This window comes from Pyrgilauda ruficollis, unplaced genomic scaffold, assembly GCF_017590135.1.
Source record: "Pyrgilauda ruficollis isolate IOZ18807 unplaced genomic scaffold, ASM1759013v1 scaffold47, whole genome shotgun sequence".
NCBI lineage: Eukaryota > Metazoa > Chordata > Aves > Passeriformes > Passeridae > Pyrgilauda > Pyrgilauda ruficollis.
In genome coordinates, this window is record NW_024526266.1 from 5,777,470 (window position 1) to 5,804,373 (window position 26,904).

Sequence of the window (26,904 nt, forward strand, 5' to 3'; positions counted from 1 at the left end):
CTCTTATCTGAGCATCTCATCCTCTGAAATTGTCAGCTGTACTTTTTTTCATTCAATTTCCACTACAAACCAGTACAGAGCCAGCCCAAGTTCTCCAGGGAGGCAGTTTCCAGCAGACTTCCAGCTTTCACTTACTGTACTCAGACGCCTGAACATAGGCAGTGAGTGTGTTGCTGCATAATCCCGCAACAGGCCCAAAATCCAGCCAGAAGCCAGAGGCAGGCAGGCACATCTCTGACACAACATAAGGGAAAGGGGACCAAGAGCTGAGTTTAAATGCAGCCCTGGGTTTTAACCAGGGAAATGATGGTTGTTAGTGCACCTGGGTGTGGACAGCCAGGTTGGGAGCAAAGTCCCTATTTCCAGCTCCCAGTGTTAAACAAAGCACAGAGAGGCACATTTTCATGGTCACCCAGGAGCCAAGGTTTGAAACAATAGTCACTGACAGCCACCACCACTGTTGAACCGGTGAATATTCTGACATTAGCCTCAGCCTTGAAATCAACAGCAAGACTTCTCATAAGCACTTTTATTTTTCTGAAAGTTCAATTTTTCACTGGAAAAATCTCACTTGAATGAAACATTTCTACCTGGCTCTTCTAAATACTGACCTAGAGCCTGACGCATCATTAAAAGAAATGCTGTGGGCTTCTTGAAGCCCCCTAAACATCAGCATGGCCCTTCCAATTGGATTACCTGATCTCACCCCAGCAAATCCACATTTTTCTTCCCCCTGTGTGAGCTTAGAGAGAAGAAAACAAAACCCAGAAGCCGCCGGGGCTGGGGCCAGCTGCAGCAGGCCGGCCGGCATTGGATACAGGGCTGGCGGGGGTCCAGCTCCGGCGCTATATAGGAACGAGGGAGGCAGCTGGGCTGCAGACAGAGCCTCTGCTGCCCGCTTTGGCCATCACTCACACTCTTCTCACGGCCGAGGGAACTACAGCCTGCCAAGATGTGCAAAGGACTAGCAGCGCTGCCCCACACGTGCTTGGAGAGGTGAGACCGGCCGGGATGTGTGGGATGCCAGGGGCTGGCGCCCCACAGGGCTCTGCTGGAGCGGCTGGGGGCACAGCGGCTCTTCCTGCGGCACATCCCCAGGATGGGCATCTCTCATGGGGACTGGCATTATCCAGCTCTGAACGGGGAGGGAAGGGAAGGGAAGCTTGCTGGGGGTGGTCCAGTGGGTGCTGCAAGTGGCTGAGATCCTTGGCGGGACGAGTGCTGATTCGGTCTGAACTCCCCACTCTGCCCTGGGGCTCATTCTGCTGGGTGATTTTGGGCTGCGCCAAACCCAGCCCTCCACCGTTCTGGGCAGGAGTGCTTCATCCTCAGATCTTAATTTCTGCAAAACACGGGGAGGAGAGGAGGAAAAAATCAGGACAGAGGTTTTGCCTTTCTGAGGTGGAAACAGCCCTGTCTCCGAAGTGCCTCACGATCTTCTTTTAATTGCCTGCGTGTCGCTCACACATGGAATAGCCAGACCTGACCCCTCTCACAAGGCTCACCCCTGCACAGAGCACCAGCTCTGTCCCCCTTGTGGCACCCATCCTCATCCTCATCCTCATCCCCATCCACCCTGGTTCTCCCAAAACCTGCCCCTGATGGTGGCAGAGGCTCCTCTCAACCCCTTGGGAGCTCAGGCAGTCTCCAGCCCCTGGCCATTTCCAAGCTGATTGGAACCTGTCCTCTCCTCTGCTCCCACGGGCTTTGGAGGGTGTCCAGTGAGAAGCAGAGGTGCAAAGCACCTGAGGTCTCAGTGCAGCATCAGGGCACTCAGTGCTTCACCTAAGGGGTAAACTTAGGAATAGACTCAAGTGAATCCCTCAGTGAGGGTTCCCTCACACCTGCAAATGCCTTAGCACTGGTTTTTGGATGAGACTGACAGTGGGAAATTCACTGCCCTGAGGGGAGCTCCAGAGAAGTTCCAGCTGAAACTGTGCCACTGGGGGCTGATGCTGCTTGCCCAAAAGGCAAATTGTCACCACAGGCACAAACAGGAGCGCAGGCCTGTGATGATTTTGTTGTTGGAAACCTGTCTTTCTGCAAAGCTCATGAATTCATGCTGACCTTCCTGCTCCCCCGCAGTCTCCTGTGCCATGGGCAGCCAAGAGCACTCTTCCAGTTTCATGTGGGTGATCCACATGTTTCTGCTCTGTTATCACCCATGTTGCTGCTCTTCTGACACTTTTTAACAATAAATTTTCTTAATAAAGATTTTCTCCCACTCCTGCTATGCTGATGTTTTCATCTGCTATGCCCTCAAATCCTCACTCTTGAAAGCTTCATTCACACTTTGACATGCAGAGTCAGAACTGCATTTGTCCCCTGTGCATCACATTGTATTGAGGCTTTCCAGCTGCTTCACTGCTGTGTCACGAGACCCTCCTGCAGCTACTCACAGCTCGTCCCCAAGTGCCACGCAGAGACCCTCCTGCAGCTACTCACAGCTCGTCCCCAAGTGCCACGCAGAGACCCTCCTGCAGCTACTCACAGCTCGTCCCCAAGTGCCACGCACGGGACTGCGGTATCTGCTGCTCGGCCACTGGCCCTCTCCCAGTGCCTGTTGCTCCCGGCCTGCATTCCCCCAGCACCATCCCCCAGAGGTGTGTGCTACCTTTCCCACACTGGCATCCATGGCCTGACCTTCCCCTGCAGCTGCCTGGGGTCTGCAGAGCCCATCCAAGGTGCCCTGCCGATCCAAGGAGCTGCTCCCCCGGCTCTCCCCACAGCACGTGTTTTCTGGCCTCTTCAGAGAAGGATGATAGGTTGAAAGGAATCTCTTCCTACGGCCAGAAGAGCCTTGACTCCTCTCCAATAGACCATATTTGTCCATGTGTCCACCATGGGTCTGACACAGCTGCCACTGACATGCCCATACAGCATCACTCTTGCAGCTTTATCACTCCTCAAATCCCCTCGAGAGGCTTTTGCATGTGAAGGGGCATTTCCTCTGGCACCTCCCTGCCCTCAGGCACAGCATCACCTTTAGCTTTCAGCTCCTTTGAGCTTCTATTTTTGTTTTGCTTTTAAAGCTGGAGTCTCTCCTGGCCCTCCCCAGCAGCCCTTCTTGTTCTTGGTATGTTTGACAGAGCCCATATTTTCTATTAATGCTTCTTGGAAGCTATTTCTCAGACTTTTTCTTGGCTTGCTCCCATATGTTCTCACAGTTGACCTTCCACCATTTACAGTCCTCTTGTTTTTTCTCACTTAGCCAGGGTTTTTTGGGTTTTTTTTTTTGTTTGTTTTTTGTTTTTTGGTTTTTTTTAAAGATGCCTTTTTTGTTTATAGCTGCCTTTTCCCCTCTGCTGTTTAGCCTTCTCTGAAGCCTTCCTTGATAGCTTGTAATCCATCTGCTGGAGGACGCCAGGATGGTGTCTTTAAATAGCCCTTCCCTCCCTCAGCCTTGGGCTTTCAGCCCGCTCCTGTACTTCCTTGCTTCCTTTTAACAACCTTCCTTATCTCTGCTGTCTCTACAGATGTCATGAAGGTCCCACTGCCAGGGAATTGCCCTGGCGCAGGGGGGAGGCTCTTGCTGCTGTCCCCACACCTACAGGGCTCCAGGGGTTTCGGCAGATACTGGGGGTCCCTTGGCAACACCACGGGATGGAGCAGGATGGGACTGAGTGTCTCTTGAGCCTGACAGCTCTTGGCCATAAGTCACTGCCAGAGGATGGGAATCAGAGAGCAAGGTTTTGAGTCAGATCTGAGCACTTGTTGTGTGAAGCCACCATCAATTGCACCTACCTCGTGTAGGTGTTGGCCTCATCTGCAGCAGGGCATGGAGTCCCCAGGTGCTGCTCTGACAGCAGCAGAGTCCTGCTCCTGTCTTCCCAGCTCCTTGGGTCATCATGGGCTTAGTTTGACTTTCGATCCCCTGCTAGCAGCACAGCACAGCACAGCAGGCAGAGGGGTCTCTGCCTGCTCAGGAACTCCTGGTGTCCACTGTCCTTGCTTCCCAGGTGGGCAGTCCCACCCAGTGGGTGCCTTGCTCTTCCTGCCTGCTCCTGCTGGATGAGCCGCCCATGATGTGACACGTAGTCCAGTTGCTTGGAAGGGACTGTCCCTGCTGCACAGCACCTGGCACTGGCAGGGGCTTGATCGTGGCAACATCCTGACTCATCCCTCTCGAGCACTGGGAGAGGGACAAGGTGGCACCCAGCATTTCTGCTCAGCCCTTCCTGAGAGATGCTCCCTGAGCCCATGTGTCCCCTTCCTGCAGGAACCTGTGGCCACAAGCGCAGATGTCTGGGAAAGGAGAGTCAAGGGAGAGGACAGCCTGTCCCCTCAGCTTTCCTGTGGCTCCCTCTGCACCCACCCACTTCTTTGGTGTTAAGGGGGCTGCCCACTTCACCTGCTCACTGTCCCTACAGCTGTGCCATCCCCATGGGTCAGGACCATGCCAGGCAGTCCTAGTATAGCAGCACTGGCCAGCAGGATGCCAAGGGGCAGCTGAGGCTTGCTGGAGAGCTGGCTTCAGGACATCAGGAGCCAGCTCTGGCTTGGAGCACTTGTCTGCTTTTCACCTATTTACTTATAGCAGGATGAAGGGCAGCATCCCTGTCCCAGACGCTCCGTGTGGGAGCATGGTGACCTTGTAACCATTTTCTTGTGGTCCTGAGCTTTCCAAGGTTCAGGTTTTCTCAGAAGCACTAGCAATGGAAACTGTCCCTGTAGCTGCTGACCCTGTCCATGAGAACAGCTGTGTTTCTGGGTGTGCGCTGCCCTATGCCGCACACCCGCTGCGGGCTGTCCCTGCAGCCCCAGGCTGGGCTGCTCTCTCTGCCTGGTCCTGCTGCCCACCTCCATGCAAGGGTGGCTGCTCAGAGGCAGGTTTCTGCAGCAGAAATGGGAGACAGGGAGCAGAGCAGAGCAGACACCCCTGTGCCGGGTCTCCAAATGACACCCATGGGGACTGGCGGGTGGAAACCAAAACACAGAGAGAGAGTTTTACAAGGAGGGAAAAAATCAAAGGAATTGAAATGAAATAGCAGACATAGCAATGGAGTGATCTTCCACAGAGGGCTTGTGAAAATAAACAGCAGAGAGGAAAATTGCAGGGAGTCCTGAAGACAGAGAGCTGCAGTCCAGCTTAGCCAGCCATGCTGAAAGCTCAGCCCAGTCAGCCTGTGAGGAGCAGTCTGACCCCTCTCCTTCACCTCCTGTGCCAGCAAGATAACCTGGAAGCCACCAAATGTTGCTGTGCCAGAGAAAAGCCCTGCCCTGCAAAGATGGGGATTAGGGTGTGTGTGTGTGTGTGTGTCTGTTTTCACCCCTTTATTTCTTCAGCCTCACACAGCACACCTGAGTGTTCCCTGCAAAAGCTCAGCTTGCTCTTGCTACCATCCCTGAGCTGCAGTGGGGTAGGGGAGGGGGTGGGGAGGCTCCTTAGCAGTTTTAGATGCTCAGAACCTAATTACTACTTGTGTTGCATGAAAGGGAACCTTTTGGGAGACAGCTGGGCCTGCTGCCAAGCCCCAGGACCCCCTGTTATCTCTGCATCCTCCAAGTGCAGGTCTGGAGCATGGCCTTGGTGCAACGGGAAGTGGCAGTCAGCCTTTGGCAGTCTTCAGCTCCTGAAACCTTTTTTCCCTCTCTGCCCAGAGAAGGCAGCACCCAGGAGGTGCCTGTTTACAGGACCCTTCCCATTGCAGATATAAGGCTTATATATTACTGACAAACATGCTATGTACGGGCTCTGAGTGCTGTCAGCAGTGTGGGGCTGGTGGCACAGCATGGGATGGCAGCATGGGGCAGGTACCCTCCAGCACAGTACCCGCACAGCCTCTTCTCCAAAGGCACCTCCTCACCAGCCCTTCTTCAAGCTCATCTCTATAGAGACCGAGTGCTGCACACACGCCCCTAATTCAGCCCCAGGGCAGCCTGACAGCCCTGCTGATACAATTATCCTGGCCACAGATGGGGACAGAGCGAGGAGATCAAGATCAAGAGCTGCTGCTAATGCGCAGTGCCTGTTTAGAAATGCCGCAGACAGGCACAGCCTTTACAGCATTAGGGTCCATTTGTTCATCTGGAGCTAATTACAGAGTGGGTGCAGGGCAGGGACTGTGAGTGTCCCACTGCCCTGTTCCTTTGCCTGACCTGTCTCTGTTCCTCCTCTGCTGCAGGGCCAAGGAGATCAAGACGAAGCTGGGCACACTGCTCCAGAAGCCCGACTCAACCATTGACTTCATCATCCCCTACCCTGAGAAGCCAGAGAAGCCACCCAAGGCCCAGAAGTGAGTACTGCGCTGGGCTGGGCTGCAGCAGTACGTGTGCCCAGTCCCTGGGGCAGATACAAGCCCTTTTGGGATGCAGAGGAGCTGATTCCTGCTGTGGGCTGGCACAGCAGGCTCTACATGGCAGGTAGCTTGTGGCACGTTCCTCATGACCTGCCTACCAGGTGCAGGCTCAGGAAGTTATGTCAGGGCAGCATGAGACATGTCAGGCAATACAGCTCTGTGGAAACTACATTTCCCATGGAAACTCAATTTACTTTTGGTGAGATTTCATGTTATTTGATAAAGGTTTTCCCAGAGGCATATGGCACTTGGACTTCTCTGAGTCACCTGCCTCAACCCAGAGGTGCCAGCCTTTGCAGCCGTCCGGCTTTGAGGTGGCAGCATGTCCCTGAGCTGGGTGCACAACCTCATGGCATGATGTCTGGCTCGGGGCAGCTTCATGGTGACAGGACCTCCTCACCCTATGGTCTTGGCTTGACCATTGCTCCCCAGCACCGAGCTGGTGTATAATACTGGCTTATCAACATTATTTAAAGCACATGAAACATCAATTATTTTGCCTGCCAATCCAGGGTGCGGGGATAACATGCAGGGGGACATTTGCCAGCATGGTGCCTGCCTGACACAGCACTCCCCGGCGAGAGCTGCCTGTGCCAAGGAGGGCTGGCAGAGCCCGGTGGATTTTGTGGTTCTCACTCCATCACTGCCATGCCCCAGATGCCTCTGTGACAGAGACACATTTATCTCCATTAGCCATCCCCACAGAAAGCCAGAGAACATCTCCACTCCCCGCTCTCTGGAGGAGCTGTTTTCTCCTACACTGCATCACTGTGTAGCCCTGGCATCACTCACCTGTCAGCATCTCACTCACAGTTACTATCATCCCAGGGACATTCAGATAATGGGAAAGTGAATTTGGTGGTTTCCAGGAAATCTGGATTGTGTTAGGTTGCTGCAGTGATGCTCCTCCTCACTGGGGTGAGAAGTCACCTGACAGGGACATGGGGGCAGGGATAGCTTTGATCCTTGACAGAAGTGCAAACTGTGTTTGTTCAAGATCCAGAGAGTGAAGGATAACAACCCCCTGTCATGGTGCCTACTGCTGATGGTTTGGTGACAAGTGAGGGCTGGTACCTACCCCTGAGCAAGCCTGGTATTCCTGCCTCTCCTCTCCCTGCTGGAGCCACCTGGACAGTGTGACATGGCTGGGCATCAGCACCTGTACTTCCCCCAGACCCACCCCATGGCACCCAGGACCACGAAGCTCCTCGGCCCCCAGGACCAGGATAGGCTGTTCTGCCCACTCTCCCTCCCTGCTCCAGGGATGCTCTCCTCAGACAAGGGGTTTCAGCCCCCATGTGTGGCCCCTGCAGCAGCAAAACAAGAGAGTGCAGCACTGCCTTCAAGGAGTGGAGAAGGTCCACAGCCAGCCCAGCACTCAGTGCCTGCCGAGCAGGGGGGCTTCTCTTGCCCTCCAGCTAACGCTGGCAAGGATGCAGGGAAGGAGCTGGGAGCCCAGGGCAGCTTGGTCAAACTCCTCCGGGCTTGAACAAAACAACAAAAAACCACAAACAACAACCAACAACAACAAAAAATAACCACCCACAAAACCATTCAGTCTCGCTGCAAACATCGCATTGAAAAATATATTAAAGAAAAAAAAAAGAGGAAAAACCGTGCAGATGGAAAACACTGGAGGTTTCCAGTGGGAAGGGCGCCGAGGCCAGTGACCTGGCCCGCCGCAGGGCGTGGGAGCGGGGCGGGCGGGCCGTGGGAGCCCAGGGCCCTGACCCCGGCCCCAGCAGCACGGGGCCGCCGTGACCCAGCCCCTGTGGCCAGCGGGGAGCATCTTTCCTCACCCCAGCAGGAAAACACAGGGATGCTTCCCAGCCGCCCACAGAGCCCTTGCGCTGCCCGCCTGTGTGTGGGTGCTGGGGCGAGGAGGAGCCCTGTGGCTGCAGGTAGGACTCGATCTGCAGCTCGGCCACAGCTCTGTCCAAGCACGGGGGATTCGCCTTCCCCACCCCATCCTCACCCTCCCTGCACCCGGCTATCATCCTCCCCTGTACTGTGATGCAGGAGCATCCCCATTCCATCCCCAGACCGCTGCCTCCGCTCTGAAAGTCTCTGCAACTTGTTACTCCATTCCTCCCCATTTTTAAAGGAATTATTAAAAAACGTGGAGCCCAGATGGGGGCTGTGGGGTAACCATGGACCACTTGGGCTTTCTTTACTCTCCTCAGGCCCTCTCTGGAGGAGGCTCTGCAATGGCGTGATTCCTTGGAGAAGCTCCTGCAAAACCCCTGTAAGTTCACATCCCCCTGTGGTTGGTCACCTCCCCTTTGTCCACATCCCCTGGGGTGCTCAGTGAGGGCTTGGCCCCCCTTGCACTGCCAGTGCTCAAGCAGGGGCTCACCTCCCCCTTGCCCCCCAGATGGGCTTGCCAGCTTCCGCAGCTTCCTGCGCTCCGAGTTCAGTGAGGAGAATGCCGAGTTCTGGGTGGCCTGCGAGGACTACAAGAAAACCAAGTCTCCTGTGAAGATGGCAGAGAAAGCCAAAAAGATCTATGAGGAGTTCATACAGACTGAGGCACCCAAAGAGGTCAGTGGCCATGGGGCAGGAGATGGTACTGGGAGGGATGAGGCTGCAGCCCTGTCAGCCTCCACCCCGAAGGACAGCGATGGCTGCAGGGCACCTCATGCCATGGCTGAGGGGCTCGGAGGGCTCTATCTTTGTCAAGGGGCAGCCCCATCCCCACATGCTGCACTCCCATCCTTCACAACCCTGGAGCCCCTGTTTGCATGCTCAGCCTCTGTTGGGTACCCCCAACACATGCCTGTCTCCCCCTTCCCCACAGAGGCATGACATCAATCATAAGGGGTGACAATATACAGTAACCTTCCTCCCCAAGTTAGCTTTGCAGCAGAACAGAGCTCACCCTGACAGCTTTGCCACCAATAATTCTACCAGAGAAATTAATCTGCTTCAGTGTCTCCCCTCACCCTTTGTGTGATTGTTGGTGGGACAGAGCAGGCAAGGGGAGACCATCACTTAGCCCTCCAAAGGCAGGATCCCATCCCTCTTACACTCTCATGACAGGTGAACATCGACCACTTCACCAAGGCTGTGACCATGAAGAACCTGGTGGAGCCATCACCAACCAGCTTTGACATGGCCCAGAAGAGGATCTTTGCCCTGATGGAAAAAGACTCCCTGCCCAGATTTGTGCGGTCGGAGTTTTATCATGAGTTAATCAAGTAGCAGTGCGGCAGGGCTGTGCGAGGCATCCCCGCTGCTTCTGTCTAAACACCTGCCCCTTCTCCTGCAGCTGCTTTGCTTTCTCGATACCACCTAGAGCACCCAGAGGTCTTGCTGAGCACCTCCCCCCATGCTTTGGATTATCCGATGTCCTGGTGTTTCCTCTCTTACCATCTCTTTCCTCTCCCACAAAAGACCAATGTGCAGAAACTCTCTGGAGTTGGGACCCAAAAGGGTGAGGGAGCAGCCCCAGCTCTGCAGTGACCAGGAGCCACGTGGCCAGCTGACACATCCCTGGTGCTGCAGAGCTTGGCATTAGCTGGAGGCTCTGAGGTGCTGACTTTGCCTTCTTAGGACTCCTTAGAATATGACAATTTTTCTCACAGTGTTGCCCATATTGCGGGCTTGGCCCAGGCTGGCTCCCTTCTCCCAACTTCTCAGGGTGCTGCTGAGACCTCACAGGTGCTCTGCAGGTGCTCCCCTCCCTGGCCAAGGTGACGTGAGACACATCCACTGCCCGATTTGCATCATCTTCCTTCCAAAAGCAGCCAATCAGCAGGCACAGTGACAGCCGGCCAGGGATGGGGGCACAGCAGGGACACCAGTGACACTGACACGTACAGCAAGGATGGCACTGTGACAAGGATGGCAGGGACCGCTGTACGGCAGAAGCAGGTGCTGCAGGATGTGCCTGGCTGGCACCAGGGTGAGCAGAGTGAGCCTGTGGCACCGCTTCCCCAGCAGCTCCAGTCGGAGTCAGCCTGTTTGCTTCCCTCTCATTCCAAAACAAGAGGATAAAATGAGACCTGTTGGTCCAAAACACTGGGACTGCTTAGCAACCCAGAGCTCCTGCTCACTCCAGCCTTTGCACGGCGCCCTGAGCTGCCAGGGCACATCCTGTGCCACATCTCAGTGCACAGCCCTCGTGGTGTGCTGGGATGCAGCTCCGGGGGCTGCCACAGGGCTCTCTTGTTTCAGTTGCTTCTCTCTGCAGTAGGCACACCAAAGCAATGCTTCTGCACAAACCCAGAATCTAGCACAGGAGGAAGGGAAGACATGATGGGGGAAAAGAAAGCTGAAATCCCAGCTGTTCAGACCCAATTTGAAAAAATCCAAACCAAACACAAACCCATCATTGGAAACAGGAAAAATAACCCCCTGGCTTCCAGAACAGAGTGTAGACCCTGCTGAGTTTGTGTAGCCTGAATCTCTCTCTCTCCTGTGTCCTCCTCTCTGACCAGGCCATGTGTTTCCATAGGCTGTCTCTAAAAAGGACTAGCTGCTTTCTAATGATTCAAAGCCAGTCCTCTGCTAACAGAATAAATCACACCTGAGGATGGGCCAAGGGCATATATGAAAAGCAGCCCACAGGGTCTCATTTCAGCCTTGAGGGAAATGTGATAAACCCCTGCTCCACGGGGCCTGGATGGTTCATCCCTGTGTTGGTTTCCTTGTGCATCATCCACAGGGTCATGGCTTGCAAAGAGCTGCTTCAGCCAGCAACCTGACAGATGCCAGCAAAACATCCATGGCCCTGCTGTTCACAGGCATCTTGGGCTGCTCTGCCTCACTGCAAGTCATGGGACTATGCAAAATGTAGTAATATAAACAATGGATTTGCCAGCCTGTTCAAGACTTTCAAAATCTGATCAAAACCCCACCAGCCCCAAATATTTACAAGTTGTCACTATGGCGATGAAGAAAAATACATCCCAAGCTGCAGGAAATGGGCTGTGCTTTCCAGGCAGGAGCGAGGAGTCAGGGGAAGGATGGAGGCGGTCACAAATGTGACTCTTTTTTTAAGCTCTGGAGCAAAAGGCCTGGGAAAGTCGGTGCTGGAGCAGCAGGGTCGATGCTTACAGGCATTCCCCTGGGGTGAATGCAGAGGGTGGCTTGGGTGACCCTAAAGAGGCCAAGGGAGCCCATGAGCAGCAGAAGGGTCCCATCAAAAGGGCACAGGACCCCCCAGCAGTGTCCAACGTTCAGGTGGGCAACAAGGGGGAGGCAGAAGCAGGGCTAGGTGCGGGAGGGGGGGCTTGGGCGGCCCCTCTGCTGCAGGGTGCTCCCCCCACCTCTGCCTGCACACGCTCCCTGCACCCTCCCAAAGTCTCCATGAAGTGGTGTCAATACAAGTGGGTTCAGCATGTTCAAGTTCCTCATTTACAGCGTGACTCAGAAATGCAAAACCGAACAGGCTTCCCTGCAGGAAGACCTGCTTTCATTTCTGCTTAATCCTTTGGCAGCTATTTCCAGATTCCCTCACAAGTTTCACAGTTAAATGCCACCACCACCACTGCCACAAGGTCGGGATGCTGCTGGAGGCTCTTGCTATGCGCCATCAAACCCTGGGACGTCACTGCTGCAGCAGCGACACATGGGGCAGGGAGAAGGTGTCTGGGTATGTATGTGCTGAAAAGAAAGGCGCAGGCTGGATCCAGGAGAAATGCGACAGCTCTGTTGACAACCCCTCCCTGGCTCAATTTCTGTTAAAATGCTAGAAGTCTACGTTGGCGGCTGCCCGTGATCTACTGGGTGGCCAGAAAATGTGGTCACTGAAGTGTTTTGGAGCTCTGGGGAAGTTGTGTTTGTGTAGAAGGGCCATTTGGCTAATTACTCGAGCAGACTTGCCCAGAAAGGTGGCAACACCTGTACCAACCCTATGGCCCAGCTTTTCACCAGCCCAGAGGTATTTGCTATTGGGCTGATGCCAACCATCATATTTCAGGTAGGAGATACTTCACATATTTTATCACTCTAGCTCTTGTGAAATTTGGCATATATAGCAGTATATGAACACAACATGTACATCTGTATTCCTGTATTCATATATACATGTACACACACATATATACATGTAACGTGGGCATCTTGTCTCCCTGAGAATCAGAGAGGCAAAAAACAAAGTTTCTGCATGTGGTGCTTGGGGTCCATCACAGAGAGCAGTGTGCATGGGTTTTGCATTGTTCCAGACCCTCATGAGGGAAACCGTGGCCATCCAGCTGAGCGAACATAAAGGTGCATCCTTCAGGATCACCCTGTGCCCATGGCCTCTGGCATGGGCACCTGGCACCTGGGCTGGTGCAGGAGGCAGGTCTTGTGCCCCCGAGGGACCCCTATCTCTGCCGTGGGGCAAGGCAACCCCACGCTGCAGCCAGGGGCATGGGGCACCAGGCACTGCCTCCACACCACCCTGGCACCCACTCCCTGCCACAGGCACATGGAAAATGGCTCCCTGCAGCTGCATATTCCAGAGGAACACCAGAGGATGGTTTGATGTGTTTTCAGCAACCCTGGGTGACTTCAGCAGTGACTTCAGCAACCCTGAACCTCGCACCTCATCAATCACAGGGTGAACCACCCAGCTCTTGCCCTGCATGCTGAGGCTGGGCACCACCAGGAGTGCCCAGTCCCAGACTTGGGCACTACCAAAGCCCAGTGGCTGAAAGTGTCCCAGAGCTCTTCCAGGCTCCCCTCAGGCCTCGGTCACTCCCTGGAAGGTGCTGCACACTGTGCCCAAGGGCTGGAGCAAAGGCAGGAGGGCGCATGAGCTCCTCCCACCCATGAGCTGCAGGTTTTCAGTCTGTGGCTCTCCATGGGATTTCCACTGGAGATACTCATGTGGGGCAGATGAGAGGTGCTGGTGTGCACTGAGGAGTTGTGTTAACCAATATTCATGTACCACTCAGTAATCCACACATAAACATGTATTTCTGCTACTGTCTCAATGGGCTGTTCATTTTGTCTCTTTGTTCTGAAGGTGCAGCACTTTATTACCCTCTACAGAGCACTCCCAAAATTTGTGCCCAAAAGCCCTGACAAGACCAAAAGCCTCTGGGAGTTTCTGCTGCAATGATGCTGTGGTTTCTCAGTGAACTGGAAAGGGAATCACCCCAGGGAGTGCTGATCAAGAAGAAAGACCCTCAGGCCGGTGCAGCACAGGCACCCCTAGTCCCATGCTGCCTCCGGCTTTTGCTCCCAGGGTCAGCTCAGGCTCCAGCAGCCGGGGCACCCCAGGGGCTGGGGCTGAGCAAGGGCCAGCCCTGCTCTCTGCACCCACAGGGCATGGCCCAGGACAGGCTCAGCTTTGAGATAAAATGTATTCTGTCTGCACAGGGTTGCAAAGCATCTGCATCAGGGAAGGGCTTCTTGATGTTCCCCACTCCAAAGCTGTCAAGGGGGGCCTCACACTCACCTCAGACCCTTGGTGAGGATGGCTAATCCCCATGCTGAGCTGATGGTCAGGCAAGGCATAGACCCATAAAAACCCCGTATCTCCCAGGCTCATGGTGCTGAAGGTGTCTGAAGAATATAATTGTTATTGCTTCACCTGCTGTTTCATCTTTCTGTGACTTAATCTCTGTGAAGCCACTTATAACTTTTTAGAGCAACCTCGTCCAATGAATTGGATCTCTGTGCATTTTCTTTTGTTCACATAATAGCATTTTAGAAGGGACTAACACAAACATTTTTATTTAGACTGCATTCATCATTATTTAAATATTGATACAGTTTTTGCAATAGTTACCAAGAGTTCCCAGTACCAGGGGAAAATAAAACATAGCCACATGCTTGGCTATGTTCAGCGCTTTAGCAAGCCTCTCCATCTCTTAGCTGAGCATGCAGGGTAATAGGTGTTATTACATTGAATAAATACAAAATAAAGCACATGTTAAAAAAGAAATTTCTCTATGGGCCTGGAGAGCCACAGCCTCCTCCTGCCATGCCAAAACCCCAGTGTGAGAGCTGCTGTCTGGACTGGGATGCAGAGCACAGGGTACACAGTGGCCAGAGCAGCAATACCTTATGAAGGAGAGACCAAGGCTGGGGGATAGTGAGACACCTGATGCTGTAGCTCACAGCAGCAATCCTGCAGCTGCCTCCTGTGCTTCCCACTGCGGGTGAGTGCCAAAGCCCACAGCAAAGGCTGTGTCTCACCACAGCAATTAAAAAGTCAGCTGCCTTCTGGCAAAGCCCTGGAGCAGTAATGAGATAGACACAGTCATCCTACCATCTTCAGGAAAAGTAAGCCATGCTACTACTGAAATACATAAATAACACCTTTAAAAACTCCAACATTTTCAAGTACTCCCAAGCAGGGCCTTTCCTCCTCAGATATGGTGGTCCTATTCCCTCACAATCTGCTTCTTACAAGTCAGGACAGGCAAACCTGAAATGGCACTCCCAGAGTCAGGAATATACACCTGTCTGGGAGAGAAGGAACATGTTTCTGTTCTGCTCTGCTGGACTTTTTAACCTGGGAGCGTGAAGGTCGCAATTAATAACATAGGAAATAATGAGCCTCCCCCAAAGTGACAGCTCTGCACAGCCCTAGGGAAGATCATAAATGGGGTGCTACAGAGGGAGCAGCAGCCAGAGGCAAGAGCTTCCCATGATGACCAAAGGAGGCTGAGCTTCCCTGTGGCTGTGATGATTGAGGGAGGCTGTCCGAGAAGTTTTGGTCTCCCTTCAAGAAAGAGTAGGAGCTCTTCCTACTGATACTGCAAGGTATAGTGTCTGATACTGCAATGCAGCACAGCCTGAGCTCTGAGCAAACACTCCTGACAGCCTGGACATTTGTGAGTTATGAACAGCTAAGAACCAGAGCCAGCCCTTTTCACCTAAACCTTCGCAGATTAGAAAGGGGAGATCACAGTCCCCAGCACTTCCTTTGGCTTCCTCTCTGCCCTGCACCTCGCTGGGTGTCACAGGGTGACCTCGACAGTCTGGTCCCTCCGTGGGCAGAGGCAGGGCTGACCGAGCTCCCAGCACCCTGCCGGGCTCGTGGGGCTCGCAGCGCCCGGCACATGCAGCGCCTGCCCCCAGCTCCTGCCAGACACAGCCCAGCGCTCCTGCACCGACCCATCAGAGGAGGGTTTGCTACACACACTGAGCCTGGATTGGGTTACAAATGCTGGCTGCTGCATGACATGGGATACAACTGGAACACTAGACAGCTACTGGAGACAGCTCTGTTGCTTCATGCCAATGAATGCTTTTGCTGCCATATATTCTGCAAGGGCCCAGCCCACCCCTGCCTTGCTGCAAGTTCAGGCACACTGAGAGATGATGTTGGAGTTGCAGTCTAAGCTGTGAGTGTGGTTTCTTTTGCAATTTTCGGGCCCACAGCCAGAACCAGGTGGGCTGACCAAGTCCAGGTAGTAAGGGGACTTGAGGAAGCGACGGTAAGAATCCTTTTCCATGAGGGTGAATATTTTTCTCTGAGCCTCATCAAAACAGGACAGTGTAGGCTCCAGCATGTTGTGGCTCGTCTTCTCCCGTGTGCATGAATCCAAGTTCACCTGTCAAAGGGCCAAAGGGACAGTGTAAATAGAACCTGCCCCAGACGGGGAATAGGAAAGGGAAAATCCAAGTGTCTCTCTACCATGTGTGCTTGCTGAGCAGTTGTCCAAAATTACTATTTGACACCCTGTAGCCTCAGCAGAATCTGTGCAGCTGGGTACCAATGCATCTCTGCTACCAGAAGAGCTGTCAGGGGAGACTGACACATGTCCCTCTGGGATGCAGCCAGCCAGGAAACTTAAACTGCATGGAAGCAGCTGAAACATTGGGAATAATGGTCCTCTTGGGCTTCTCCCATTTCAGTGTGCCCATGGAATGGCCATGTGGTTGTAACTAAACACACTTTCTCTCTATCCAAGTTTAATATAAAATCAATTAAAAACCCACCATGTCCTTGCTAACTAGCAGAGAAGCAGAAGCCTTCATCTCTTGTGAAACTGGTTCGGAATTTAGGGTTGTGCCTTTGCCCAAGGAATGTTCAGTGCACGTACCTCTTTTGTGGCCTGCACTGAGATGAACTCATCATATATCTTCCTGGCCTTGGGGCTGAGCTTGGCTGGTGACTTGGTTTTCTTGTACTCCTCACAACTGACCCAGAACTCGATGTTTTCCTCACTGTACTCAGATTTGAGGAAAGCACGGAAAGCAGCCAGTCCTCCTATGGATTATTCAGAGGAAAACCAGGTCAGGCAAGAGTGTTGGTCCCCGAACAGTCGCGCCCCCGAATCCCAGCAAACAGTGATTGTGGGGTCTCTTTCCCAGAGCTGAATGAGGAGCTGCCCTGGGGCTGGCAGTGGGGAGCTCGTGCATGCTGGGGAGGCTGGAATGCAGAAAGGTTCCATGGGGATGTCACACGTGGGGCCCCAGCTGCCTGTTCCCCCACTGTGACCTTGTGTCCCTGCCAGGGGAACACAAGCAACTTGTGTGTTCCCTGGAGGCCTCGAGGAGACAGCCAGCATGCTCCACAGAGTCTCAGACCATGGGAACAATGTGAAGGAAACCTCAAGGACATCCGTGTAGCCCACAACAGATGGGAAGACAGTCTCCCATGGGTTCAGCTGCAAATAATATCTCCACCTTTTGGTTCTTGTTTAACCCACCACTAACTGTGTGTCCCTCCTCTTGCACAAGGGCTAAACCAGCTGCTTTTACAAAACAGACAGCTCAGCAGTAGGCCAAAACCACACTCATGATGCATTGGGATTGAGCTTTGTCTTTGGATCTGAGCAAGAGGTTCCTTCCCCACCCCTCCCAGAGATCTGCGTGGCCAAAGGAGCTCCTGTGCGCCCCTAAGAGACAATAACAATGTCCTGTGTCCCCTCCCAGCACTGCTCAGAACACACATGCTCTGCAGGAAGCATAAGAGCCCTCTTCACTTACTGTCATGATGGATCAAATTTTCCAAAGAGTCTGCCCATTTTCTGACTTCCTCTTGGCTAAGCCTAAGAAGTGACAAAGGGAGAAACACAGGGCTGAGTTAAAGAGAGTACAGGAAGGACAAATTTGGGTTGTTTCTCAACATCACTAGAAAAATCTTTTTCCCTGATTGTTGTAAGAGCATTCAAAAGAGACTGAGAATGAAATATGAGCTTGTTTTACAGATAGCCCCAGAGATCCCAGATCTAACCTAGAGAAATTTTGGTTTGCAATCCTCATCACTAGCCATGGGCTAGAAATTAATTTTTCTGGAAAAAATTGCTGTGGAATTCATATTTATTTTGTGCCTGGCTGCATCTCCTGCTGGAGCACAGACCTGGAATCACTCTTACAGGTCATATCAGTGAACTCCAAAGGCTGGTTCCTTTAACCTGTCAGGGGAACAGCAGCTATGTGGAAGAGAGGAATGTGGGAACTGGAAGCACATGGGGAGCACATCCTGCATTCGTTCCCTCTACCACACTAGAACACCCTAGGGCTCATCTGTTCCAGTAGCAAACCTTGGCTCTTGGAGCCCTCTTTGGAGAGAATACTGTCTCCTTGCAGGCTGGGCAGCCCTGACAGGCTGCTGGCTGTTTTGTGTGCCTACACCTCTGTGCAGCCTTGCGGACCATTGCACAAATCCAGCCCAAAGAGGCATGGCATGCTGATTCTGCAATGTGTCCAGTTGCACTGGGTCTGGAATGGAGGCATTCCCCTGTGCAGGACACTGTACACATCCTCCCCTGTGCTCAGTCATGTTGAATCATGGCAGTGGTGGCAGAAGGGACCTATAGTTCAGCATTCTTCATGGAAATTGAAGTCCTCAGGTGTTGATAGTCAGCTGACAGGACTATCAACACCTGAGGGCTATTGCTACACTAGATTCAAGCACAGGTGTTCAGGAAGAACTGGGAAGCAGCAGCAGAAACACTAATGGAGTCCAGCTCAGTGAAGGAATAAACAACATGTTGCAGCCAGTCTGGGATTAACTAGGTGACAGCACCTGCTCTTACCTCTGGCTTGAAGATAACTTCTCCTTCTTGCCCTGGGAAGAACTGTAGTCACAGGAATCTGACTTCTGCAGCAAGAAGCCCAGACGGTGCTTCATGTCTTTGGCACTGAAAGAAAAAAAATCAAGGAGGAGATGAAGACAATGCTTTGCACTCCCTCTGCAGCCTCCTCACTGCACAGGCCTCTCCAGCATTACTCAGTGACACAAATGCAGGTCACTGACAGGGACTCCAGTGCTGATTTTCCACTCATTGCATAATGCACATTTTTCATTCTAGACAAACACAACAATGCCAAAGAAGTAATTTTTCATGTTCAACCTTGCTGAGAAGGTCATCAGCCTGGAAGCAGGTGGCAAAGGGGGAGAAGCTGCTGTTTTCCTACTGTTTACAGTAAAAATATTGTGATAGAAAAGCATCACCATGCTGTGTGTATCACCTCTTCTTGAGGTGATTTGCCCAGCTGCCAATGTGTGGTTCTTACACCCTTACTAATCCCTTCCTGCAGCCCCTGCCATTTCCCCACCTCATCAGCTGGGCCATGCAGGCCACCCCACCAAGCCCATGACACAGAGGGAAGGGAGGAAGTTAATGGCTTGGAGCAAGACTGTGGGGTGAGGTCAGGGGATGAGCCAAGAGCTCCACCACAACCAGCCCACACTGGCTGCAAGCTACTCCCTCGCTCTAAAGCAAGCTCCTCTGAAGATTCATCCTTAATTCTGTTCCACCTTCCAGCTCAGGACAATCCTTTCTTCACAGCAGCTTCTAGATATGCAGCTGATACTGGTCTTGGCACCTCTCTGGGTTTCCTTCCAGCTTAAGAATGAGGGGTGGGTAAACCATGCCTGCTTGCTCAGGGGTGCAAGCCCTGGCCTGCTCCAAGGTGCAGCGATGGTGTAAAGCAGGAAATTCTCCTCCTTCTCCTCATATCTGAGCCTGGAAAAGAGCAAGAGGCTATGCTACAGGGCTGAGCTCTGGTAACTAGCACTGCTCTCTGCTCCAGTGCCCTGTCAGGGGTCCTGGCCACACCTGATCTCACTGCTTGCCTCAGAAATGTTTCCTTAACAGCTCCAGCACGTGGAAAGAGCAAAGGGAGCTCATAGCTGCTTTAGAGCAGGGTGTCTGTGGCCAACACCACCACCCAGGCTGTGTCCAGGCACCCGTGGGGACTCTGGACTGCCAGGCTTGGGCTGCCTGGTGCTGTCATGCTCCTTGCCCAGGAGAAGGAGACTGCTCAGGTCTGCAGGAGGGTGGCAGCAGGAGGAAACAAGACACTGCTGCTTCCAGCCAGTCACACAGCTTTCTGGAAGAGAGGGATTTTGCTGGGAATCCTGGACAGAGGTGTTTAAAAGATGTGAACTATTTTTCCTTGCATTTTTCAATTTTTTTTTTTAATCCTCATCAAATGTTCCTGCAAATTGGAAGTGTCAACATTTTTCTTTGCATTTTCAGCACCTGTTTTTAAATCCAAGCAGGATGAGTGAGCAGGAAGCTTTATTCTCAGATAGGAGCCAGCTGAGTCTCTGCTTGCATTTTCCCAAGGCACTGCACTGCTGCTGGGAAGCAGCCTCGGGAGTGCTGCTGAAGGACGGGTGGGCAGAAAGGCAGCACTGCACCAGCAGAGTTTGGATGGGCTGGATGAGAAGGGAGAATTGTGCCTCCCTCCTGTGCATCTCCAGACTCCAGAGCACCTGAAAGGGAGTAACACCCCTCCAGCAGGGCTCATGCCAGCCTACAGACCCCTCATGCTGGGCTATGGGGCAGACCATGATGCCAAGGGCACATCTGGGGTTGTGCAGGCTCTGCTGATCCCACACACCAGGGTGCAGCCAGGTCCTGCAGGGCTACAGTTCAGCCCGTCCTGATTGGCACCACACGGCAGGGGTGTGATGAGCCCCACACCAGCCCCACGGTGCCGTGCACTGGGGTACAGCCTAACCTGGCCCCTCAGCATCACCCTGGAACTCAGGCTGATCCTGCACCAGCTGGTGCCGCATCCACACCCACCATGCCCCGCATCCCTGCCTGCTGGCACACAGGTCTCTGGTCCTGCCAGGCTGCAATTCTGCATTTGAAATGCATTTCAGGGGATAATCCTTAATTTATATCCTGTCTGTCTTGCTTTCCCCTCAAAATAATCAAGAAAATTTAGTAGGGAGGAGCCAAAGGAGAAAAGGGGTGCAAAGACTGCAGCAGAAGCAGCTGACAGGAATATCAAAATATCGCAATGCTAAAAGCTGCTGGTTTTGATGATGGGGATGATGGGAAGGAAGGCTTTAGAGTTCCCCCAGCTCCGTACAAAACCTTTCTGCAGTTCTGCTTCTAGCTGAAAAAAAGCACAAAAGCCTCTAAGCAGTCATTTGTATCTAATCTTGCAAAATAATCAGAGCCAAATCCTTCCTCCTGCCTCGGACACAAAGCGCAACGCATCAGCGCGTCTCCGGGCTAACGAGACCATTACCAGATGCTCAGAAATAAACAGTACCTTTTTAAGCAAGTGGCTGGCAGCGCAGCGAGTCCCTTGCACATCTTGCTCCCGAGGTCGGATCAGTATTCCAGGAAGAAGGAGAAGGCAGGAGGCGGCAGGGGCTGCGCTCGGCTCCTGCGGCGGGTGCGGCTGCGGCGCTGCCCCGGCTCTGTTTTATAGCCCGGCCCCAAGCCCGGCAGCGCTGGGTGACCCAGTCAGGAGTCAGCACAGCAGCAGCACCCGTCCCCTTTCTGCCCACCCAAGAGGAAGAGGGTGACGTATAAAACGCAAAGGAGTGAGAGAGATTGAAAACCTTACCAGAAACGAAGCTCGCTGTCTGACTGCAGAGGTGGAATCTTTGAAAAAGGCTCGAAAAGCTTCGGGGATTTCCTCTATTGCAGGAAGTTGGAATGGTGCAGATGAAAAGCAGATTTTTGCGGGGGGACACAGATAGTAAAAAGGGTCAAAGAATCAGTTCTGAGAAGTGAGATGAGCTTTGCTGGTTCCTCTGTTAATTTCCTTTCCTCTTCTATTTAAAGTAACCTGGATCAAGAAAGGGACAAGAATTTTAAACAGAAAAGGTTACCATAATCCAAATGAATGTAGAAAATAAAGCTCTTAAGAAAAGAAGAATGTAAATTCACCAGGGAACTACCCAGGCAGATGAGACTTTCCTGTTTTATTCCAGAGTCATGTGAATATATATTTTTGGTGAGGCTGCAACAAAAGCCTGGGGGGTGCAAGGCACTATTGGAATATCAAATGTGCATGTCTCAGCACACAAATTTGAGGACAGCTCACGTATATGTGTGGAAAAAAGGAATTTAGGAGATTGGCAGCACATCTGCCTTAGATGTGGGTGTCACTGCAACACCTTCTCCATTTGCATTTGCAAAATGGACTGGGGACTCTGGTATTACCAAGGAAAGATGGTTAATTAAAATAAAAGGCTTAACTGTGCCTGCCCAGAGAAGTCTTTGAAGCAGTTCTGAGGGTACTTTATGCTAAAGAATGAACCCATGAAACACCTGTTGGGGTGCTGTACTGCCCTGGCTCTGCTGTAGTTCCAAGAACAGAATGACTTCAGCTACTTGTCCTCAGCCCTTGGGTGGTGCAAAAGGCATCTCTCTCCCTGATTGAATTGGCTGATATTTATCGAGTTTCAGCTCAGCACAGCCTGTACCATCCTTATCAAAGAGGAGAAGGCTTTGGGCAGACGGAGGTGCATATGGGCTACTGCATTTTAAGTCCTGCTCCCCCTGTGAAATAAAGGAGCTTCTGATTAGCAGCAGGCTGCACGCCCACACTATCCACTGCTGCATCCCCTCTCCCAGAAACCTTTCAGTGCTTTGCTCATGATCTGCAGAAGTTGCAGGATGAGCCTTTCCCTTGTGTGTCTCTAGAGTCTACAGCCAGCAGCATCGAGTCCAAATCCCCAACGAGTTTACCTGCCTCGGCATACTGCATTCTCTCAGATGGTTAATTGTGCTGAAAGGCAATGCTCTAATTAACTGTAAAATGCTTTTGTACTGTCCTGCTCCCAAACCTGAGGCAATGAGCCTGTGAGTCCTGCACTGTTTGGACTAAAAGTCAGCTCCAGCTCAGGGCAGTGTAAAACTTTACCTGAGTGAATGCCCTCATCCTTTTAGTGTTGGTGAGTTGACAGTGCTTGGGTGGATCAGTAACAAGCAACTGAGCACCGGCAGAGTTGGTGCCTAAGCTCTGTGGTGTCTTCTGTCTGGGGAGAAGTCGAAGGGCAGATACGGCCAACAGAAAAAACTTAACTAATTATTTACTAAATATCTAATTTAATTTGACTATCAAACTTGTGCAATGTTACTGACATTCAAACAATTCAAGAGCTCATCTGGCTGACACAATCAAGGTATTTACAAGCTCTAACCTTGCCCCTCTCTCTGGCAAGGCAGGAGCTCTGGCTCAGGCAGGTCACAAAGGCTGCTTGCTAAGGAAAGGAACTTCTGTGCAGAACACAAAAATTCTGCAGTTTGTCTGCAAAATGTTGTACAACCAGATTTAGGAATGTCACACTTCTCTGTGGATTGCAAGCACGTTTGCTGCATGGCTGTAATGGCACTCAAATGCTGGTGTTGTCAACATCAGGTCACCTTCTGCATTCCCCAACTTCTGTGTGAGCAGGCTGTAATCAGGAATTTCCAGCACTGCCATCACAACAGCCAGCCTAAAGGGCTTTAAAATTAAAACCATCCTCCCTGGACGGGGCATGGAGACTCCTAGAAATGCTGTAGCTGAAATTTCCCTTTTTCCAATTCATTAACACTGACTGGCTCTGCGTGGACCCCATGAAAGCAGTTTGGGCTTGTGCACTGTTTCTCCTCTAAGCTGTGTTTTCCAGCTCTTGCAGTTTAATAACCTCTCAGCTACCCCAGCTGGTCTCCAATCTAAAGTATCCCTTCCATCTCCCACCATCACAGGCAGGCCTCTTCTCCCAGGGTACAGACTGTGCTGTGCTCAACACCAAACTCTCCTCCTCCTCCTCCTCCTCCCTGCCAGCTAGTGAAGCAGCAGCTCACGCCATGTTTTACGCCTGACACGTCATCCCTGGCTTGCTTCACCTGCTCATGGAGAACTCAGCGGTGAGGATCAGCTTGGGTGCAGGGCCGGGGGTGGGGCTGGGCCATCCCTGGGCTGTGCAGTGCTTTGGAGGCACCCAGGGGCTCTCAGGAGCCAGCACATTTGCAAATGTCTGTGGTACGCACCGTGGCATCCCTCGCCCCCACACTTCATCCCTGCTGCATCTCGAGCAGCTGGAGACGGCTCTGAACAGGAGCTTTCCTCCCCCAGTGCCAGGGAAGGACGTCACACACGTGTGCTCATCCCCGCACACGAGCGCGTGTGGGATGTGTCCCTGGGCTCCCCGCAGCCAGAGGCAGCCGTGGGAGAAGGCAGGGAGCGCGAGGAGCGCCTCTGCTTCCGTGGTCATTGTCCGGAGTTGAGCTGCCCCAGGCTGTTGCCCTCCCGCCCCAGTCCCATCCCTTCCCATCCCAGAGCAGCTGCCGTGGGATGGGAGTGCACCGGGAAGATGCCGCTGCTTTGCGTCACTGGGAACAGGCAGGGTGTGCCACGGGCTGCGAGGATGAGCTGCTGGGCCGGGGCTGCTCCTGCCACAGCTGCCTTCCCCAGCCTGCCTCACAGGGGCTGTGAGCCACTCCTGCTCCTCTGCCATCGCCCACGGAGCCAGCCAGGCACCTTGGGAAGGGGCGAGCAAATGCCCAGGTTGCACAGTGCACGCTGGGCAGGGCACAGCACATCTTTCCCATGGCCATCCACATCCAATACATGTCTGGCAGACAGTACTGGTGAGGAACTGGAGCAGCTCCCACACAGCTGAGAAGCATCAACGAGGGTGGCACTGGTCCCCAAGCCCCCAGGCTGCAGAAGCTCTCCACATGCAGCCACTTTGGTGACATTTCTGCCCAGGTGAGCGGCCCCAGTGCTGAGCCCTGCTGTGGGGCGGGGGACCTGTACACCTGTTTGCAGGTAGGATTTCCTTCCAGCACCGAGGGCTGCATCTTACCCACGCAGGCATGTGGCTTGAGCGAATTAGAGATAATGAGCTGGGAGCAGAGAACCCTGGAAGGACCGTTGGGATCTGAGCTTGGATGGATGAACTCAGCTGGTGTCTGAGCCTGACACTGCATGCAGCCACATTTCCTATCCCAGGGCACTGACTGCAGCCTGACCTCCCTAAGAGACACATGGAGAGGCCACACTCATCCCCACAGGGTCCCCCAGCTAGTGCTGGGATTCCCAGAAGCAGTGTCCCACAGCAGAGTCTGAGGGAATTGTCCTTTCCCATGGCTCTGCAATGCACTGTGTGACTTCACGTGTGACCATGGCCCTGGCTCTCATGGCCAGCCCCTGGAGGCAGCCTGAGGAGTGGCCATCTCCTCCCAGCTCAGCCCTGGCAGGAGGGATGAGTCACCCTTCTGCAATATGGGTCATTTGCTGCTCACATGGACAATTTCTCGAGCGCACGGATGTACCTCCAGGCTGACCCAGTCCCCTCTCTGCTCTGCATGCACGAGGCAAAATGGAACTCTTAAAGGGAGAGCAGCTTTAGTCTGCTCTCACAGTTTCTTGATGAGCCTGCTCTACCCTGAAATTATGCTCTGTAGACGTTAGCACGTTCATTTGGAACCTCCCTTAGCTCCAACTTCATGCAGTTCATACAACCAAATACACAATCCAGACAATTTCCCCATGCTCTCAGTTGTTTCCTACTTATACATGCACCTACAAGAGCATCAGTGGCCTTTTGTCATTTCTATGGGCTTGGAATTTCCTAATCATTTTGAGGGAGTGGTGGGAGTCATATTTTTCTTTGCTTCAACTCCAAGGTTTTGGGTTGCCTACTTGTCCTGTTACAACCCAGAAAAATATATTTCAACTTGTGTCAAAGGAAGAATTTTGTTCAGCCCAAATGGACGGGGTTTTTCCCTCTCCTGGTTTGGATTTGCAAATGAAATATGTTGTTTTTTGTATGACGGGAGCCGGGAGCCGCGGCGGCAGGGTCGAGCCCGCTGCCCCCTGCCCGGAGGTGGCACGGGGGGCCGCAGAGCGGGCGGGCAGCGCGGATCGCCGAGCCCCAGCAGCCGATGCCCTGGACCACAGCAGCGGCGAAAGAAGGAACCCAAGCCCACCAGTTTCCATGGGGGAGCCACCAGAGGAGCTAGAAGCAGTTTTCAGCTTTGCCCGAGCCCCGCATCCCCCAAAACTGCTTTCGTCAGTTCTGTGATCTCTTTCCCTTGGTCTTACTCTGTTTCCCCTCGCTGCTCCTTCTCCCTAATTCCATCCCTAACTCGCCTTCCCCTTACCAAACCCCCGGGAATCCACTCCGTCTTTCTAAACCTGGCACTGCAGCCACACGGCTAAGCCTCAATATTTCGTTGAATTGAAAATTCTACTTTATGATCTCCTTCCCCTGTTACCCCAAGAGCAGGATGATATCCTTCTCTGCAATCCATACCCCTTTTTTCCTTATTTTGCGTAGATCACCGGGAGCAAACTGCTTGAAGGCACAGGGTACCCCAAAAAGGTTTTCCTTTCGCAGAGTCCCTGGCTCCCCGTAACCTCCCCAGTTCCCAATCCCAATCCACTTGTTCTAGCTGAAAAGAGCTCATCAGCTAGAACTTTTATCCTAAAACCCTCTAACCTTTTATCATTCTTGTCCAATACCTGTCCTCTCTCCATTTCCTTCCTGTCCCCATGAAGTAGTTTATACAATTATGCTTTTCTAGTTTAAATGTGTGTTCATATTGCAGATTGTCCTGTTTTCAGTTTTAGAAAGCAGGGGCCTGTCAGGTCACAAGGGCAGATCAAACGAGAAGCAGTTTTTGATTGTTTCTTTAATAGCGAGTGTTCAGATAGTATTAGACTGCTGAATCACAATCGCTGTTGGGTTTATGCTGTCCTCAGTAGGTTCTGAGGGTGACTGATAACCCAAAATGGTGTCTGGGAAAGTATTTTGACAGTTTTTGTGGTAAATGCTCCCTGAGTATAGGCAGTAGCTGAAGCCAAATTTCTTTTTTTTTGTTTTGTTTTTCTTTTAACGACCTAAAACCGGGGGTCTTCTGGGTTAAACCAGTTGGAAGGTGAAAGCAGCAGTAAAGCTCAGACTCAAGAGTGAGAATCTGAGGGCACAAACCTGCCTGGAGTCCGGGTGGCTCCAGGTGATTCCCTGTCCTGAGAGGGGGAGCAGAAGTTGGTGCCTCAGCCTAAAACTGGGGGCTGTGGTGGTCCGAAAAGCCAGTTGGAAAAGGTTAGACACCATTGGGCCAGTCATGCTGAAAAGGGCAATCCCAAAACTCTCATATGAGCTTAGTGCCAAAGGCTGAAGGCCTTAAGCACTTGCCCGTGCTTTAAATTAGTTTAAAATCTGCAATACGGACCCACATAACCCATTTATTACAATTAAATGCTCATTTTATCTTCTCAAGAGTGAGAATCTGAGGGCACAAACCTGCCTGGAGTCCGGGTGGCTCCAGGTGATTCCCTGTCCTGAGAGGGGGAGCAGAAGTTGGTGCCTCAGCCTAAAACTGGGGGCTGTGGTGGTCCGAAAAGCCAGTTGGAAAAGGTTAGACACCATTGGGCCAGTCATGCTGAAAAGGGCAATCCCAAAACTCTCATATGAGCTTAGTGCCAAAGGCTGAAGGCCTTAAGCACTTGCCCG

The 26,904-nt window shown here is 52.6% G+C and overlaps 2 protein-coding genes across 2 annotated transcripts; one reads left to right on the plus strand and one right to left on the minus strand.

Moving 5' to 3' along the window:
* Positions 1–844: 844 nt before the first annotated feature.
* RGS5 (regulator of G protein signaling 5) lies at positions 845–13,218 on the plus strand. Its single transcript, XM_041478980.1, has 5 exons — positions 845–996; positions 6,126–6,236; positions 8,483–8,544; positions 8,674–8,840; positions 9,339–13,218. The coding sequence occupies exons 1-5, from the start codon at positions 953–955 to the stop codon at positions 9,498–9,500; spliced, it is 546 nt and encodes a 181-aa protein (XP_041334914.1). The 5' UTR covers positions 845–952; the 3' UTR covers positions 9,501–13,218.
* A 725-nt stretch (positions 13,219–13,943) lies between these two features.
* Positions 13,944–20,895, minus strand: RGS4 (regulator of G protein signaling 4). The gene is made up of 5 exons (XM_041478979.1): positions 20,712–20,895; positions 18,230–18,334; positions 17,178–17,239; positions 16,289–16,455; positions 13,944–15,796 (listed from the first exon to the last, which is right to left on the minus strand). Exons 1-5 carry the CDS (start codon positions 20,753–20,755, stop codon positions 15,545–15,547), a joined length of 630 nt encoding a protein of 209 aa, XP_041334913.1. The 5' UTR covers positions 20,756–20,895; the 3' UTR covers positions 13,944–15,544.
* Positions 20,896–26,904: the final 6,009 nt, after the last annotated feature.

Excerpts from the sequence above, each read along its gene's own strand:
- RGS5 (XM_041478980.1), top strand. The coding sequence starts at position 953 with ATGTGCAAAGGACTAGCAGCGCTGCCCCACACGTGCTTGGAGAG. Across the intron at positions 997-6,125 it reads CCCCACACGTGCTTGGAGAG|GGCCAAGGAGATCAAGACGA; the intron begins GTGAGACCGGCC and ends CCTCTGCTGCAG. Across the intron at positions 6,237-8,482 it reads AAGCCACCCAAGGCCCAGAA|GCCCTCTCTGGAGGAGGCTC; the intron begins GTGAGTACTGCG and ends TACTCTCCTCAG.
- RGS4 (XM_041478979.1), bottom strand. The coding sequence starts at position 20,755 with ATGTGCAAGGGACTCGCTGCGCTGCCAGCCACTTGCTTAAAAAG. Across the intron at positions 17,240-18,229 it reads AAGTTATCTTCAAGCCAGAG|GCTTAGCCAAGAGGAAGTCA; the intron begins GTAAGAGCAGGT and ends GTCACTTCTTAG. Across the intron at positions 15,797-16,288 it reads CAGTGCAGGCCACAAAAGAG|GTGAACTTGGATTCATGCAC; the intron begins GTACGTGCACTG and ends GCCCTTTGACAG.